Source organism: Scyliorhinus canicula, chromosome 4 (assembly GCF_902713615.1).
Source record: "Scyliorhinus canicula chromosome 4, sScyCan1.1, whole genome shotgun sequence".
Lineage (NCBI taxonomy): Eukaryota > Metazoa > Chordata > Chondrichthyes > Carcharhiniformes > Scyliorhinidae > Scyliorhinus > Scyliorhinus canicula.
Window position 1 is genome coordinate 199,416,731 of NC_052149.1, and position 17,443 is coordinate 199,434,173.

At 44.2% G+C, this 17,443-nt stretch overlaps 1 protein-coding gene across 2 annotated transcripts in view; it reads right to left on the reverse strand.

Moving 5' to 3' along the window:
- Positions 1–991: 991 nt before the first annotated feature.
- LOC119965301 (cation channel sperm-associated protein 3-like) overlaps positions 992–17,443 on the reverse strand; it is a 75,912-nt gene continuing 59,460 nt past the window's right edge. For both annotated transcript variants that reach the window (XM_038795849.1, XM_038795848.1), the window contains exons 5-8: positions 14,381–14,521; positions 14,181–14,300; positions 9,826–9,983; positions 992–1,129 (exon numbers count right to left, since the gene is read on the reverse strand). In XM_038795849.1, coding sequence (XP_038651777.1) covers positions 1,015–1,129; positions 9,826–9,983; positions 14,181–14,300; positions 14,381–14,521 — 534 coding nt within the window. In that variant the 3' untranslated portion in view covers positions 992–1,014. The remainder of the gene's footprint in view (positions 1,130–9,825; positions 9,984–14,180; positions 14,301–14,380; positions 14,522–17,443) is intronic.

The following is a 17,443-nucleotide window of genomic DNA, read 5'->3' on the forward strand; positions in this document are numbered from 1 at the left end:
CCGTCTGATGAAGGCAAGCATGCTGTATGCCTTCTTGACCACTCTATCGACCTGCATTGCCACCTTCAGGGTACAATGGACCTGAACTCCCAGATCTCTCTGTACATCAATTTTCCCCAGGACTCTTCCATTGACCATATAGTCTGCTCTGGAGTTATATCTTCCAAAACATTTCACCTGAGGAAGGAACAGTGCTCCAAAAGTTAGTGATTTGAAACAAACCTGTTGGACTTTAACCTGGTGTTGTAAGACTTCTTACTGTGCTCACCCCAGTCCAACGCTGGCATCGCCACATCATGCAATTCAAAATGCATATAATAAGACATTTACCTGTACCAAGAGCTGTATTGAATATATTATTGGACTGCTCAACAATTCCACTTTCTGGATTGATCATCGGGTTGCTATTGTAGGCCCTGCTAAAGAGTCTAACATTCTTACTGTATTTTGCATTCTGCACAACTTTGCTGTCAGGAGAGGAATTGCAAAATAGAGCTGGAACAGGAGGAGGGTCAAGAAAAGACTAAAGTAATCAAGTACAGTAAATGTTCAACCTCAGTATTTACTAGCTGCACTAGAGCATCAATATGCTCAGCAAATCTATCACCAACAACAATTTGTAATTACCTAACTCCTTTATTATAGTGAAATATCTTAAGGCACTTCACAAGAATGTATTAAACAGAATGTGATGCTGAGCTAAATAAGAGCACAAATCTATAAATGCAATAAAATGCTGTGAATGTAATTATTTGTTGCACCAGTTAGGGAGCTCCAGAATTTGTAGCAAAGTGCGATTTTGCTGCCAAAATAATCTAGAAGAGCTGCATAATGTAGAAGACTGAAAAGGTAGTAAATGAAGACAGAGCACTATCTCTAGGTATCCATCAACAGGCACTTATAGAAATTTTCAAAAACTTGATATGCTTGTCTTATCATCAGAATTGTCTTCTGATTAAACATTGACAAATGAATAAAATAAGACTTTAAAAAAAATTATAATTTTCCATTTATTTAATTAGCTTTGGCACTCGCGTCTGCATCCTTCTTTTCAGAGCGTTCTTGGTGACGGTCAACTTCCAATAAATTACCCAGAATGTATGCTGTTTCAAAGTAAAGTTGTTGTAATCTAGAATGCAGGGGGCAAAAACAAAATATAATCAATCTTTAAAAAACAATCCTGATTTTTGTTTCGCCCTTCAGAAAGGACACACTCTCCTGTTCTCCCAATTTTTCCCCATTAAAGACAAGGGGCAGGATTTTCCGTCCCGACCCGCCCGTTTTCTGGTGTGGCGTGCCTCCGCTGGCAGCGGGATTCTCCATCCCAGCAACCGGCCAATGGGGTTTCCAATTGTGGGCACCCCCAAGCCCTTGGGAAATCCGTGGACGTGAGTGCGACCAAACTGAGGAGCCTGCTAATGGAGAATCTAGTCCAAGGTGTCATATGTGTAGCTGCGAAGACAGAACGGATGGCATTCTCCCAGCCTCCCATTAATAACACTCTTCTCTAAAAGCATCTTAATGAGGATGTACCGTTTGATCGTCTGTTACCCATGAGGGGAGATCTTTGCTTTTGCCTTCGTCTAGCTCAGACCATGGGCTGGATTCTCTGTTCTGGAGACTAAATCCCCACACCGACATGACAACGGTGGCGGGAAACTGGCGCAAAACGGCTACCAATTTCCTGTTCCAAGGGGGGGCTAGCAACCAGGCAGTGTAGAGCTCCCACCTCTAGCTACCGATACGGCCTGAAGGGTTGCCAGGTCCATGGCCGTGCAGGTACACATTGGCGGCTTGCTGCGGCTGCGTCGTGATTCATGGTAGCAGGAGGCCATTTGGCCGATCAAGTGCACTGCACCAGTCCTTGGAAAGAACACCCTATTTAAGCTTATTGGTTAAGTGTTTAAATTTCTCTTTTTCTGCTTTGCCAATTAGTTATTTTGTGCTTAAATTGTACATCAAAATTAGAACATGAAATCAGGCCATTCACCCCAACCAGACCATTTCTTTATCATTTATCTTAGCTGTATTCATAAACCATGCACCCATCGTGATTACACAACAATTTTTCTTCGACTATCTACCTATTACATTGTTAAATGTTCACATGGTCTCTCCTTCAACCATTTTAGCTCTGAAGTCATTTTGTAATACAGAACTCAAATTTTGCTGAAAACAGACACATCAAAGGTTTTTGTCTTGCACTTATCAGAACAATTCGCAAAAATATCAAATGTAAAGGGAACAATCCTCAACAAATGTGACTGTATAAACAAATTGCATGCCACTTTTAATAGTAGATCCAAATTAATTTTCATTGGACCTGTCGTTCAGTATAATCAGACAGTTTTGCTCAACAAGCTAAAAAAGCTGCTTGTTGGATTTGTACAGTAAGAAGTCTTACAACACCAGGTTAAAGTCCAACATGTTTGTTTCAAACACTAGCTTTTGGAGCACTGCTCCTTCCTCAGGTGAATGATTTGTGGATTTGTGTAAAAGCAATGAGTTGTCAGGCGTTATATATGATAGGATTCATCCTCGTAGCTCACTGCGCCTGTGTTTGCGCTGCCCAAGACACAGAAAGGTGATGTTCCTTTATGTCCCACCTCATCCATGTTTGGTTCCACACAACACAATTGGCCAAATGGTAGGGTTGCCACAACCAGTTTTGAGCAAGTTTTCCCAATTGCGAAGATCACACAGGACTTACATATCCATAGAAATGCTGTGTCCATGTGCTCGTTTGACATTGCTGGATTTCTGGTGGCATAATGCAGGGGGAAGATGTGCACGAGGTGCCTCCCGATGGAGCACTGTGCTTTTGGCCCCTTTTCTTGGTGCCAGATTGTTTATTCTTCGGAAACCCATATAGTTATAGGAATAGAAGTCTTTTATGACTGAGATGCCCAATAAAATCAGGGTTAAGGAAGCTGGGAGCAGATACTCGTTGACGGAGTCTGAGGCCTTTCAGAGTTCAACAACAAGTAAAATGGCAGAGTCGGTTTCTGGTTCTCCATCCACTCCATTAATGGTCGAGGTTATTTCCAATACATTGACAAAATCATTTGAAAAGCACCAACGAATTGTGCCGGAAGACCTCAAAAAATGAATTGAAGAGACCTTGGCTCTCTGGGGAAAATTAGTCAGACCGTTGAGGTCCATGGAGCCACGATTAAAAGTATGGAGGTGGCCTTATCGGACAACAGCTATCAGATTGCTACGCTGGAATCCGAACTGTTCCGGTGACCAAAAAGAATAGATCGCTGAGAGCCAAATGAATGATCTAGAAAACAGGTCCAGGAGGCAAAATATCTGGATTGTGGGGCTTCTGGAGGGGATTGAAGGCCCTACACCCATGGAATACCTCTCGGGCATGTTCTACAAAATGGTGGGCAAGGGTGGATTCACATCGCCACCTGAATTGGACTGAGCCCATCACACATTTTGGCCAATGCCTCGTCCTGAAGACCCACCATATGTGGTGATAATGAGATTCCTGAGCTTCAAGGAAATGAGAAGAGTTTGCGATGGGAAAGGAAACACCGTGATTTTAAGTGGGAAGGCAACTCCAACAGATTTTATCAGGACTGGCTGCGGTGTTAGCAAAGAAAAGAGTACGTTCAATGGAGTCAAAGCTGCCCTGGATTCTTCCGCCCCGCCTGCCGCAAGAACACCATAGGTGAGACGGCAACAATGGAGAAATCCATTAACCTTGGGCGGGATCCTCTGGTCGCCAGGCGGACATGGCCGAAGAATCTCGCACTTGGTTTTTGGTCCTGTCGACGGGCATGTTGTATTGTTACATTTTTGGGGTTACATGTTGTTCTTGTTTTTTCTTGTTCTTGTTGGGGTTTAGTTCTTATTGTTCTTGTTTGAATTTGGGGTTTTACACCATGTAAGATTCTGTTCTTTGTATTAATATATAGCTTCCTTTCAGTGTGCAAGTTAAATGGGATTTCGGTACTTTGTTGTTTGTATCTGTTTTTCTCTTTCTCCAGTTGGAAGCCTCCCTGCTAATCAAGGAGTTAGTTAACGGAAGCGGTTTTGGAGGGTTTTCTGCAGTTCATTATAGTAGGTTTTTTTTAGATAATGAGTTTAGAGTTTTTGTTTTGTGTAGGCTTGTTCAACATAGTCTTTAGTATGAGAGTAATTTTGTGTTTGCCTCGTTCCTATTTGTATTTGTACTTGGGTGTGGTCGCATTCAATGGCAATGGCATTGTGGCAAGGGGGTGGGGTAGTGTGCTGATGATATATGTTGATTTTCCTTTGTCCAGTTTTTTGACTGGGTTTGGTGGCCATCTTTTCAGGATCCCTTGGTTAATCTCTCTTGGTGGAAATAGCTGACTCCTGATTTGAGGGGCGGGGAGGTGGGAGACCTCCAATTCGTTTGGCAACCAGGAACGTGGGGATTTTAATGGCCCAGTGAAAAGGTCGAGGGCATTTTTGCTCATCTCAAAAGTTTAAACTCTGATGTCGTGTTTTTGCAAAAAAAACATTTGCATGTCAGAGATGAAACTAGGTTTCCTGAGGGGTGGTAGGGAAGGTGTTTCATTCTGGTTTCGATGGCGGGGTACGACGATTCTAATTATTATAAGAGTTCAATTTTCTGCCTCTAAGATTATGGCCAACCCCAAAGGTGGTATGTTATTTTCTGTGGCTCCCAATTGAGCACCCTGATTGTCACGGTTAACATTTACACTCCCGACTGGGATGATACGAATTTAATTAACTCCTTGCTGGCCTCCCTCTCCAATTTAGATTTGCATCAGCTTACTTTAGGTTGGGGATCTGAATTGTGTCTTGGACCCGAGATGGCATCGTTCCAAGCCAAAATCTTTTGCTCCATCGGAGGTAACCAGGGCTTAGTTGTCTTTCATAACGCAGGTTGGGGGGGGGGGGGGGGGGGGGGGGGGGGTGATCCTTGGCACTCCTTGCTCCCAAGAGATAAAGATTTTTACATGTCCACCAAGTGTATTCACGTATTGATATTTGTGTTTTGGATAGTGTTCTCCTCTCTTCAGCGGGGCAGCTGAGTACTCAGCAATTGTTATTTTGGATCATGCCCTGCACCTTATTGATTTGCTTCTGAAGTTTGGCCCCGCCAACGTCCAGCCTAGAGATTACACACATTATTAGCGGATTTAAAAAATTGTAAGCATATGTCCACTGCTGCAGAGGACTGTATAAAATCTAACAAATCCAATTCAATCTCACCCTTCACGTTGTGGGAGGCTGTTCAGGCAGTCCTCAGGGGGAAAATTATCTCCTTCAGGGCGGATTTGTTGCAGACCAAGACGTTGGAGCAGCAGAGGCTGGTAGACTCCATTCTTGAGGTGAATCACCACTACTCGCTTGATCCAACTCCAGAGTTACTGGCAAATAGGATAATATTGCAAACCCAAGTTGAACTATTGTTGCCGATTAGTAGGGTGGTAAGTCAGCCATGATGCTCAAGGGGCACATTTTATGAGTACAGGGAGAAGGTCAGTTGCCTTTTGACTCTCCAGCTCAAACAGCAGGTGGCCTCTCGCGAGATCACAGATACGCAATTCGAGCGGCAACCTCATTTCCTCAGGTTACAGTGACCTTTATAGATCAGAGACTCCTGTGGATGGAGACTTTCTGGACAGCCTAGTCATCCCAATGGATGAGGTGGATAGGAGAAGCGAGTTGGAATCCCCTTTACCCCCTGATGAAATTTAAAAATGTATTGAGTTGATGCAATCTGGCAAAGCCCCTGATCCAGATGGCTTGCCGATTGAATTATACAAGACGTTCTCGGAGCAGCTTGTGTCTTTAATTTTAGACATGTTCAATGATTCCCTATCTCACGGGTCATTGTCCCCGACCCTCACTCAAGCATATTTTCCCCTGATTGTTAAGTGGGGCAAAGACGTGACAGGGTGTGCTTCAAACCATTCTATTTTGCTCTGAATGCAGACGTCAAGCTACTTGCTAAGATGCTGGTGCTTCGGCTGGAGCCTTGTCTCCCAAATATAATCTCGAAGAATCAAACAGGCTTCATGTAGAGCTGACAATTGTCACCAATATACGTCACCTGTTAAACGGTGTCATTTTCCGCTCCTCAGTGCTCTGCGGAATCTGAGGTGATAGTGGCTCTTGATATTGAAAATGCATTTGATAGAGTGGAATGGGAGTATTTATTTGAAACTCTTGGGTGGTTTGGATTTGGCCACAAATTTATTTCTTGGATTTATCTGTTGTATAATGCTCCCACTGCCAGTGTTTGTACAAGCACCTTGAACTCTTATTGTTTTCCTTTGAATAGAGCTAAGAGGCAAGGCTGTCCACTCTCCCCACTCCTGTTTGCTCTGGCAATAGAGCTGCCCACTATAGTGCTGAGGCTCTCTAGTAAGTGGAGGGGGATTGGTCGAGGAGGGGTGGATCATTGGATACCCCTTTTTGCAGATGACCTACTCCTTTATATTACAGATCCAGCCCCCTCCACAGATGACATAATGAAGTTACTTAACACCTTTGACTCCTTCTCTGGGTTACAAATTGAACTGAGGCAAGAATAAATGTTCCCCGACCCTGGGAGGAGAGCCCAACTGGGATGTTAATTTTTCGCCTTGCTAAGGCGAGCTTCCGCTATCTGAGGCTCCCACAACCGGGCCTCACTTCACAAGTTAAATTACACCAGTCTGGTTCACAGTATCAAAGCAGTTTAACAGAGTCGGGATGGCCTGCCTCTATCTTTGGCGGGTAGGTTCAAACTATTAAAATGAATGTGCTCTCGAGGGTTTGATTTTTCTCTCGAAATCCTTTTTTATCACAGTCAACAAACTGATATCTTCTTTAATTTGGGGGGGGGGTGGTTAGGACTCCTAGAAACCACAGCGCTCTGCTCCAAAAGCACAGACAGTTGATGGCTTGGCCTTCCCAATTTAAGCTAACATACAAAAAAATATTTTTGTGGTTTAACGATCCAGGTCCATTTGAGGACAAATGGAAGCCCATTCCTGCACTACATCGACATTTATTCTTCTCTTCTTGCAATAATTACTGCTCCGATGCCTTTTTCCTCTGTTAGATTTTCCTCAAACCCAGTGGTGGCTCCCCCTCCCTTAGGATTTGGGAACAGTTCAGACAACATTTCAAGCTCCCTCCCTGTCTTCACAAGCCCCTATTTGGAATAATCTCCTCGTCCTACTTGATAGTTTAGACTCGGTATTTAAATTTTGGGAGGCGAAGGGTCTGGGGCGGTTTGGGGACCTGTGCGTGACGGGGAGGTTTGCCTGTTTTACGGAGTTAGCTGAGAAATCCCAGCTGCCCAATTCCAATTTGTTTAGATATTTCCAAGTTCGTGATTTTCCGTGTAGAGCTTTTCTTTCCTTTCCTTTGGCGCCACCCTCTTCCTGTACCGGCCTCCCCGAACAGGTGCCGGAATGTGGCGACTAGGGGATTTTACAGTAACTTCATTGAAGCCTACTTGTGACAATAAGCGATTATTATTATTGTTATTCCCTGATGAAGAACATTCTATCTCTGGCTATGCTTTACCGGGCATCTATTTCAGGCCTATATGGCCATATATCCTTTCAATGGATTCTGCTCCGATAAGTGATGTGAGGGCAAAATGGGAGGTTGAATTGGGTCCCATTCTTAAAGATGAGGAATGGTCTGGGGCCCTTCATAGGATCAACTTCATATAATCGGCTGAGCCTGATTCAGTTTAAGGTATTGCATAGGACGGGCTTGACAAGGGCAAGGATGAGCTGGGTTCTTCCCTGGTGTTGAGGATAGGTGTCAGCGCTGTTTCCTTGGGCCAGCTAACCGTCTGCATATGTTCTGGTCCTGCCCCAAACTTCTAGGTTTCTGGGCTTCATTCTTTAACACCATATTGGAGATACTCCCTGTAGATTTGTGTAAAGGGCCAAGTGAGCTAATCAACTACTAAAACTAAGCTAATCAACTACATGTGCGTCATATACCCAAATGTAGTCAAATGCGCATGTGCTGATATAAATGAGATTGTACATCAGCATCTGCAGGTTCGTTTCACTGAAGATGTTACATCATTTCTAAATAAAGCATTTCTAAAAACTACCACAGAACTCAGAATATATTTGAAAATGATATGGGGCGGAATTCTCCAGTCGCCGACGGCTTGCACCGAAATCAAGGGAGCTTTGCTTTTGCGATACTCCGCCCCCTCAAAAACGGTGTACTTGGTGGCACAGTGGTTAGCACTGATCCAGGGACCCGGACTCGGGTGGCTGTGTGAAGTTTGTCCTTTCTCCCCGTGTCTGCGTGGGTTTCCTCCCACAGTCCAAAGATGTGCAGGTTAGGCGGATTGGCCATGCTAAATTGCCCTTAGTGTCCAAAAGGTTAGGTGGGGTTACTGGGTTATGGGGAAAGGATGGAGGTGTAGGGTGCTCTTTTCAAGGGCCGGTGCAGACTTGATGGGCTGAATGGCCTCCTTCTACACTTCAAATTGTATGATTCCACCTGTCCCCATAGTGATGTTTTACTTGCAACAGGCCGTTAGTCTGTTGCAAGAGGCTTATAGTTTAAGAGGCGCCACTCCACATCAAGCATAGCTGACCAGCAGTCACTCCCACTCTTACCACCAGGGTTTTTTGAGGTTGATATTCAACATGTTGGCTGTGTTATGAAAACAGCAACTCTTGGGGCGGGAGGGTGGCACGATGGTGCAGTGGTTAGCATTGCTGCCTCACAGCGCCAAGGACACGGGTTCAATCCCGGCCCCGGGTCACTGTCCGTGCGGAGTTTGCACATTCTCACCATGTCTGCATGGGTCTCACACCCAAAGATGTGCAGGGTAGGTGGATTGGCCACGCTAAATTGACCCTCAATTGGAAAAAAATAATTAGGTACTCTACATTTATTAAAAACAACTCTTGTGGTGGAACTGGACCCTGGAGCCTTTGACTGGGAGGGATGGATGCTACCCACTGCACCACACCACCTCCATGTGACTATCCTGTGCCTGTCTGAATGTGAATTACTGCTAAATTAGAAAGAGTTTAGTGTTATAGGCAAAGGAAGTGGAATGAGTCCATTTCAATTCATTCCAGATCAGATCCTTACAGCTATCACTAGGGGCTGAATTCGAATCTAAATACCAGAGATTAAAGGCCAATGTCAGATTGACTGTGTCACCCAATTCCCCAGATATATTCATTTAATGGGGTAAATTAATTAAATAATGGTTAATTTATTTACATATTCCCAACACTGTCATGGTCCACTCACTATATAAGTATTGCATCAAATTGCATTTCACATCGTAGAGCAACTATTGTTGAGATCTTTTACTGCCAACTCCATTGCAAAGAAGCAACAGAAATAGTCACTACACCAATGTTCAGTCCCTCGCTGACACCATTTCACCATTGCTTCTCTTCATTTGTCTTTCTTCTTTCCATCATCCACTCCTTTCCCAAATTCCCACTTCTTTTGAAACATTTAATTTACTCACCAGAACGCATCCATTCAACTCCCCACTGAGTTCATTTATACCCTTGACAGCTGTTCAGTGGAGGCAATGAGCAAAATTTAAAACAAAGCATCTCCAAAGTATTGTTAACATAGTATAACATCTGTCCAAACATAGAGCAAAAACAAATGGAACGATTAACTGCTGGTGATTATCTTTCGGCTCAAGTGTAGTCCAGGCAAAACCCCCAGGTAAAGGTCTCTTGGCACCTTGGACTGAGAATGTGAATGACGCATGCACCTGTATCCTCTTACACATGCTGAGAATAGGAACCTGCACAATTATGTATAACATGCAGTGGGTTAGCCTACATCCTCTTACATGGAATCCCATATACTCACTTGTACAAAGTATTGTCCTGTTCATCAAGGCTTGTGAGGTAAATATCTATGAATGACAGACTTGAACATAAATCATCCAACAAAACGTAATCATCATGTCGCAGGGTCTGTTTGAACTTCTCCACCATTTCACTAAAGCTTTCAAATTGGCTGGTTTTCTGGAACGCAGAACAAAAAAATTAGTTATTCATTATTTTTCTCTGTTTTGAGTCATTTCTTTCTCTTTTTCTGGGGCTCCACAGCCAGGATTTACTGCAAGTGAGCGAGATACTCTTATTGTCACTCTTGATCAAATTGCAAGGACACCTCCAAGTGAAAGTCAAAGTGATTTGCCTGGAAATGGTCTCTTCTGTTATTTAAGGAAGTCTTCCGTTTTCATTTGACAACATCCACTCGTACCAACCACTTTACTTTATATAGGTGATGATATTCCTGGCCCCTCTATTTGGTGCTGGGCGTTCCCAGGACGAGGAATGCTTCAATTTCCAGTCCCAGCCCAGTAAAAAGGCCTGAAGTCCAATGGCTAAGTTAGAAATAGAACATAGAATATGCAGTGCAGAAGGAGGCGATTCGACCCATCGAGTCTGCACCAACCCACTTAAGCCCTCACTTCCACCCTATCCCCGTAACCCAATAACCCCTCTGAACCTTTTTGGTCACTAAGGGCAATTTATCATGGCCAATCCACCTAACCTGCACGTCTTTGGACTGTGGGAGGAAACCGGAGCACCCGGAGGAAACCCACGCACACACGGGGAGAACGTGCAGACTCTGCACAGACAGTAACCCAGCGGGGAATCGAACCTGGGACACTGGCACTGTGAAGCCACAGCTCTATCCACTTGTGCTACTGTGCTGCCCGACTATGTATTTCAACTTTCAACTTTCTTTTCGAGTCATGTCATGTCCCGTACAGACGTGCCATATTATAAACCCTGAGTCAATACTTTTAAAAACTCAACACAAACAAGCCGTTAAGATGTCTGCTACAAATCACATGCCTTTTGACACTTGGAATACAGACAGTATCAAACCTCCAACAGCTATCTAATTAAATATTGGCATAGGTGAGGGTACCTCACATCCATTTGTGGAATTGACACATTTCATTGTTTAAGGATGGGCCAACCCCTACAGACTATGGACATTCCAGATTGCTTGCCTCTATGATTCATACTGTACAAAACAAAAGGGAATCAAAACTCATTGACCAATATCAGCTGTGTCATTGTATGGTGATAGCTTCCTAGATCCGAACTAGAATGGTTGACCCTCAGAAGTCTGAACCCATATTATCAAAACATGTGTCAGTGACTGCACATTCTTTACTTCAGGACCCAGCAGATCATCCAGTCATCAGCCAGTTCAAGAACCAGACTTTGAAATTTGCATGTCATCAAACAGCTGAAGCTCTTAACCTGGTCCAGTTTCAAATTCTACTTGAGAACCAACCTCCTAGATAATCAACTGCAAGAAATCTCACAATGTGCAGTGGACCTTTTGGTTTACAAGACCCTCACTTCAACTTTAAATCATCAAATCTATTCAAGAAACCATAGCCTGCCACACGGGTGACTGGAAATCCAAAACTAGCGACTGAATTAAGTGTAGTCTATAAAGGTTCATAATCTTTATCCACATCCAATCTTTGTGCATATGTGCATGTGTGTGAGACTTTGCATTACATCAGGATAAATGAGAGAGAATAATTCCTTCTTTATTTTAAACTCATGAAAGCTTGCTGCTGAATGATATAATTGGCATTGACCCTACAAGGGTGAAAAACAGTACACCTCTTTCCAAACAAAACATACCGATTACTGGTGGTAAGAGAGCAGAGATGCATTCTGTCGGTGACAGTCCCCACAGAACTTACAGTTTGAGTGAAGTTCACTGTACAGTTACAATCAAGTTTCATAGGCACCACTTTTGGTAGGTGCAGGCCCTACTCTATCCTCCTGAAGAAGTCTCTGAATTAACAGTGCAACTAAATTCGGCAATGTATAAGGGTCCCCACCCCCATTTCCCTGCCCTTTTTACTAATTCCCGAGGGACACAGATGTCAGAAAAATAGCTCCCATTATGTTTTTTGTGTTTTTAGGAAGATAAGCAAATGATTAGATAAAAGGAGCAAAGGAACTGAAAACAAGCCATGATGGGAGAGTTAGAAATGCTCCCTATGTCCCACAGAGGGTACCCACAGCAGGAAGTGCCACCCACGCTTGCTTCCTTTATTCCTTCATGGAATGTGAGCATTGCTGGCAGGGCCATTGCAAACTGCTCTTATAACTGAGTGGTTTGCTAGGCCACTTCAGAGAGAATTAAGAGTCAGCCTCATTGCTGTGGATCCACAGTCACATCCATGCAGGACTGGATAAGGAGAGCAAATTTCCTTCCCTAAAGAACATTACTGAACCAGGTGGGTTTTTAAACAACAAATAACGATAGTTTCATGGTCACTATTACTGAAACGACTTGGATATTCCAGTTTTATGAATTGAAGTTCAATTCCGTTTTAGAGGGTTAGCCTGAGACTCAGGATTACTAGTGCCAGTGACCATAGCACTGTGCCATCATGTCCCTTTCCCACACTGTTCTGCCAATCGCCGGCATAACACCATGCTCACCCCACCTCACCAAGGCCTGGTTAGCCCACTCAACCTACATGAACTCTGGGCCTAAATTGTTAGTCAGGTCCAGCCCTAGCAGAGGCAATTGCTCCTGGTGGCTTTTCTGGGACACAAGAACTGCCAGCCATCTGATTGGCTCTTGCAGGTGGGACATTTTGCCTCAGGGGTGTAGAAAACACGCTTTCAGGCCACTAATTGCAGCATCTCTTCCTTTGCCAGCAGAGGCTTTCTGGCCATTGGGCAGGGCCACTACCTCCATGTTAAATCCCAGTCATAGTGTTGCCAAGTTCATGCTGGCTGTGGCACCACTTACAGCACCAGTTCAGACGGAGCAGTTCTACTTATTAGGATATAAATGCGGTTAATATTCATCCAAGATTCCCAATATTTTTCACTGTCAGGGAAAATATCCATTTTCGAAGTCATTTATGAAAATGAGTAAGTGAGGGGAGTTCGAATTTGAGTATCAGCCGAGAAGCATTAAATAAAGAACATCCACATGCAAATCTGATCAACTGTGAAGCCAGTCTAGAATTCCAACGATTGGAAATGTTACTGTAATAAGTCCACAGAGGCAGAAATCCCTTCACCAGAATCCCTTCTATTAACAAAACCAACAGCAGTACGACCATCTGCATTCAGCTTGTTATCTACACTGGGAGGTGCAGAGGATCTGACATTCCCTGTTATATACAAAGAAGAGGTTCCCTGATTGGGCCACCAATCCACCTACCCTGCACAGCTTTGGGTTGTGGGGGCCAAACCCATGCAAACAAGGGGGAAATGTGCAAACTCCACACGAACAGTGACCCAGAGCCGGGATCGAACCTGGGCTAACTACTGCGCCACTAATCAGGGAACTCATATTGCAATTGGCCAATCCCAAAAGCCTGTTCTAAGTCATTACAGTTACAAAACATTGACTAACTGGGAAAATACACCAGAGGGATGTACCTTGTAGACCCAAGTGGCCCAGGCTAATTCCAGTTCTAGTTTAGTTCTGGTTCACTAACCTCAGCCAGAATGACAGTACTTACGAATGACAGAGGGCAGCTCAGTGACGCAGTGGTTAGCCCAGGTTCGGCGCCGAGGTCCCAGGTTCGATCCCGGCTCTGGGTCACTGTCCGTGTGGAGTTTGCACATTTTCCCCGTGTTTGCGTGGGTTTGGCCCCCACAACCCAAAGTTGTGCAGGGTAGGTGGATTGGCCACACTAAATTGCCCCTTAATTAGAAAAAATGAATTGGGGACTCTAAATTTATATTTAAAAAACAAATGACAGAAACTGCGAAGGTGACATGTTGACATCGGCAAGGATAGGATTAAAGTAGGCTGTGACACTCTGCGCACACATTAAAAAAATTGTCACTTGCCTGTGGAACTGCATCGCCATATTCATCACAAGCTTCAGGAAAGGAGAAAAGATGGAGCGGAAGAGCTGAAAATTAGCATTAAGAAGAAAAGAAACCCTAAAATACCCAGTGCAGCCAACATACCTTTATCCTCTTTACGTGGCCAAAGTTGAATTTCCCAAAATGCACTGCACTGTGATGACAGTCATCATCCATTACTTTATTACATAAATGTTAAACCAAACAGGCCCAAGTCAATACAAACATTCATTCCAAAAAAACTATTCAAAGTAATGAATCTAGATTTGGGAATTGGCAGTCACACCTGTCTTTTAAGATTGAGTGTCTCGGGTTGAATCAGAACGAATTCAATACCTGTTTCTCCATTAAATCGGCGATATGGGATTGCTGTCTCTGTAAAATAGCTTGCTTTTTTTGGATCAAAGTAGTTTCTCGTTCAGCTTGGACCCCTTTATTAAATTCTTTACTTGTTTCCTAGAAATAATAACAACTTATTTTGGTGGTTTCATCGAACATGCACTTAATGACATATGATACAAAAAGTATTAACATACCCGTATATTTATAATGACAACTCCAATGAAGAGGTTGAAGAAGAGGAAGCACCCCAGCAAAATGAAACCAATTATGAAAATGCGGCTTGAAGTGAAGCCAAGTTTGCCTGTTTCAGCCTGAAGATCTGTCCAGCCATCCAGCTGAAAAAGAATAGGAGTCATTTAAACCATCCCTCTCTGTCTATGAAATAACTTTTCAACAAAATTATAATTTTCTCCACACACAAAATCCTTATCTTTTGCAAACAAAACCACTTTGCTTTGTATTCCAAGCTATCTAAAATCCTAAGATATTTTTCTTGTGTGTTTCAGCTTTTACTAATCTACAGTTATAAAGTTACGGGACCTAAAATTCAACCTGGGGCCATTTTTAGGTAAATACTGAATCATGTGTGCCAAGATGCACCGTCAACCCATCCCCACCCTCATCAAAGTCAAGCACTGGCAAGTGGCTGTGCAACTCAGAGAAAAGTTAGGCCGAAATGGGGGTCTGGTGAGGGGTGGTCTCTGGTGGGGGGTCTGGTCGGCGGTCTGAAGGGGTCTCTGGTGAGGGTGTCTGGGGGAGGACTGATGAGGGGGTCTGGTGGGAGGTCTCTGATGGGGGATCGGGTCACCCTCGTGAGTGCAAGTGGCTGGCGGGCGGGGGGTGGGGGGTCAGCGGGATGACCCAGAATTTCCCGTGGTGGTGTGTGAGGATGCCCCTACTTGTCAGCAGGGGGGGACAGGATTATCAGTGCGGAAGGGAACGGGGCTAGCCACCAGAACTCGCTACTGGGTTACCTGCTCAAAATGGCGGCCCGATAATGGGATTCGGAATGGGGATCGCTTGTATAAATTTGCATAACTGGGGAGAGTGAATTGCTTCTGCCTGTGTCATGGGAGTTATCCCTTTAAGAAATGTTTTGTCTTCTCAAAGGGCTGCAGTGATGTCATTGTGTGGGTGGAGCTGGGCTGTGGCTCTAGGTTTTACTTTCATTTTGAGCTGGAAGCTGGGCTGTGGCTCAGAGTTTTACTTTCAGTTTACACTGTTGAAAGCTGGATTCAGACAAAGGAGGTTTATTGGATTGGATTGGATTGGATTGGATTTGTTTATTGTCACGTGTACCGAGGTACAGTGAAAAGTATTTTTCTGCAAGCAGCTCAACAGATCATTCAGTACATGGGAAGAAAAGGGAATTGAACAGAATTCAAGAAAATACATGAGAATACATAATAGGGCAACACAAGATATACAATGTAACTACATAAGCATTGGCATCGGATGAAGCAGACAGGGTGTAGTGTTAATGAGGACAGTCCATAAAAGGGTCACTTAGGAGTCTGGTGACAGTGGGGAAGAAGCTGTTTTTGAGTCTGTTCGTCCGTGTTCTCAGACTTCTGAATCTCCTGCCCGATGGAAGAAGTTGGAAAAGTGAGTAAGCCGGATGGGAGGGATCCTTGATTATGCTGCCTGCTTTCCCCCGGCAGCGGGAGGTGTAGATGGAATCAATGGATGGGAGGCAGGTTCGTGTGATGGACTGGGCGGTATTCACGACTCTCTGAAGTTCCTTGCGGTCCTGGGCCGAGCAGTTGCCATACCAGGCTGCGATGCAGCCCGAGAGGATGCTCTCTATAGTGCATCTGTAAAAGTTGGTAAGGGTTAATGTGGACATGCCAAATTTCCTTAGTTTCCTGAGGAAGTAAAGGCGCTGTTGTGCTTTCTTGGTGATAGCGTCGACATGAGTGGACCAGGATAGATTTTTGGTGATGTGCACCCCTAGGAATTTGAAACTGCTCACCATCTCTACCTCGGCTCCGTTGATGCTGACAGGGGTGTGTACAGTACTATGCTTCCTGAAGTCGATGACCAGCTCTTTAGTTTTTCTGGCATTAAGGGAGAGATTGTTGTCGTTGCACACAATCTCTCTCTGGTCTCTCTCTGATGATAAAAGGTGTCCAAATCACTTGATAATATAAAAGTGATATCTGTTTTCTGTAAAGAATTCAAACCTACTGTTTTGGGTAAAAAGGGCTTTCTGGTTTTTCTAGATGTTGTTATCATACTGAAACAGTTGAAAGGGAAGTTATTCAGGGTTATATATAGAGAGTACTGTAGCTGTGTGGGGTATTTATGTTTTTAGTTGATAGAATGCTTACTGTTTGTGTTTATAGAAATTTTAACTAAATTTGTAGAATAAACTTGGTTTTTGATTAAAAGTGCTTAAGGCCTCTGTTGAATAACCTGAAGGGCAGGCTCTTGTGCTCATTGTAACCAAAATCAATAAACAGTTGTAGGTCAGGTGAACTCCATGATACACTTTGGAGTTTTCTAAATCCTGGCCCATAACAGCTACCGTTCCTAGTGCGAGCGCAAGCCAGAAGCGATTCAGCTCTGGCAGGAGAATATTGGGCACAATCCAATGGCCATGCTGTGCCTGAAAAGCAGCTCACCGTGGCGTAGCGTGGTTGATAAAAGCTGGGAGACCGCACTCCCGGGATCTACCCGGCTAGCAAAGCCACGCAAGATCCAAAGCGACCTCGCGAGATGTTACGGTGTAAATCCCACCCATTGTGGCAAATCTGCATATTGGAGCAAGACAGTAAGTCTTATTCTAATGTGCAGATTCCCAAAGGAGCTGAGGTTTGGGGATTCATCCCCTTCGCTTCGAACACCTCGGGTTAGCACTGTTCAGCTATGTGCGGCCTCGGCTACGCGCTCCCCATTGAGGCCCTTTATACAACGTAAGTCACGTTGAATAGCCATGTGTTTCTCGGCACTGTGAGCACCGGGGAAGACGCGGCTCAACACCCTCGCTAAGGGACTTTGTTCCCATTTGGTTGAATTGAGCCCATAATCTCTCAAACGGAGAGTCCAGACCGTAATCTGGATGTGACATATAAACAAGGAAAACATATGTCCAGTGCAGACATGCTGTTGAAAGAACCGATCCCCATGAGGAAAGTTGAGGAGGCTACAACAGAGTGCAACATCTTCCAGATTCATAGAATCATTGAATTAACAGTGCAGAAGGAGGCCATTCAGCCCAACAAGACTGCACCGGCACTTTTTTTTGAAAGAGCACC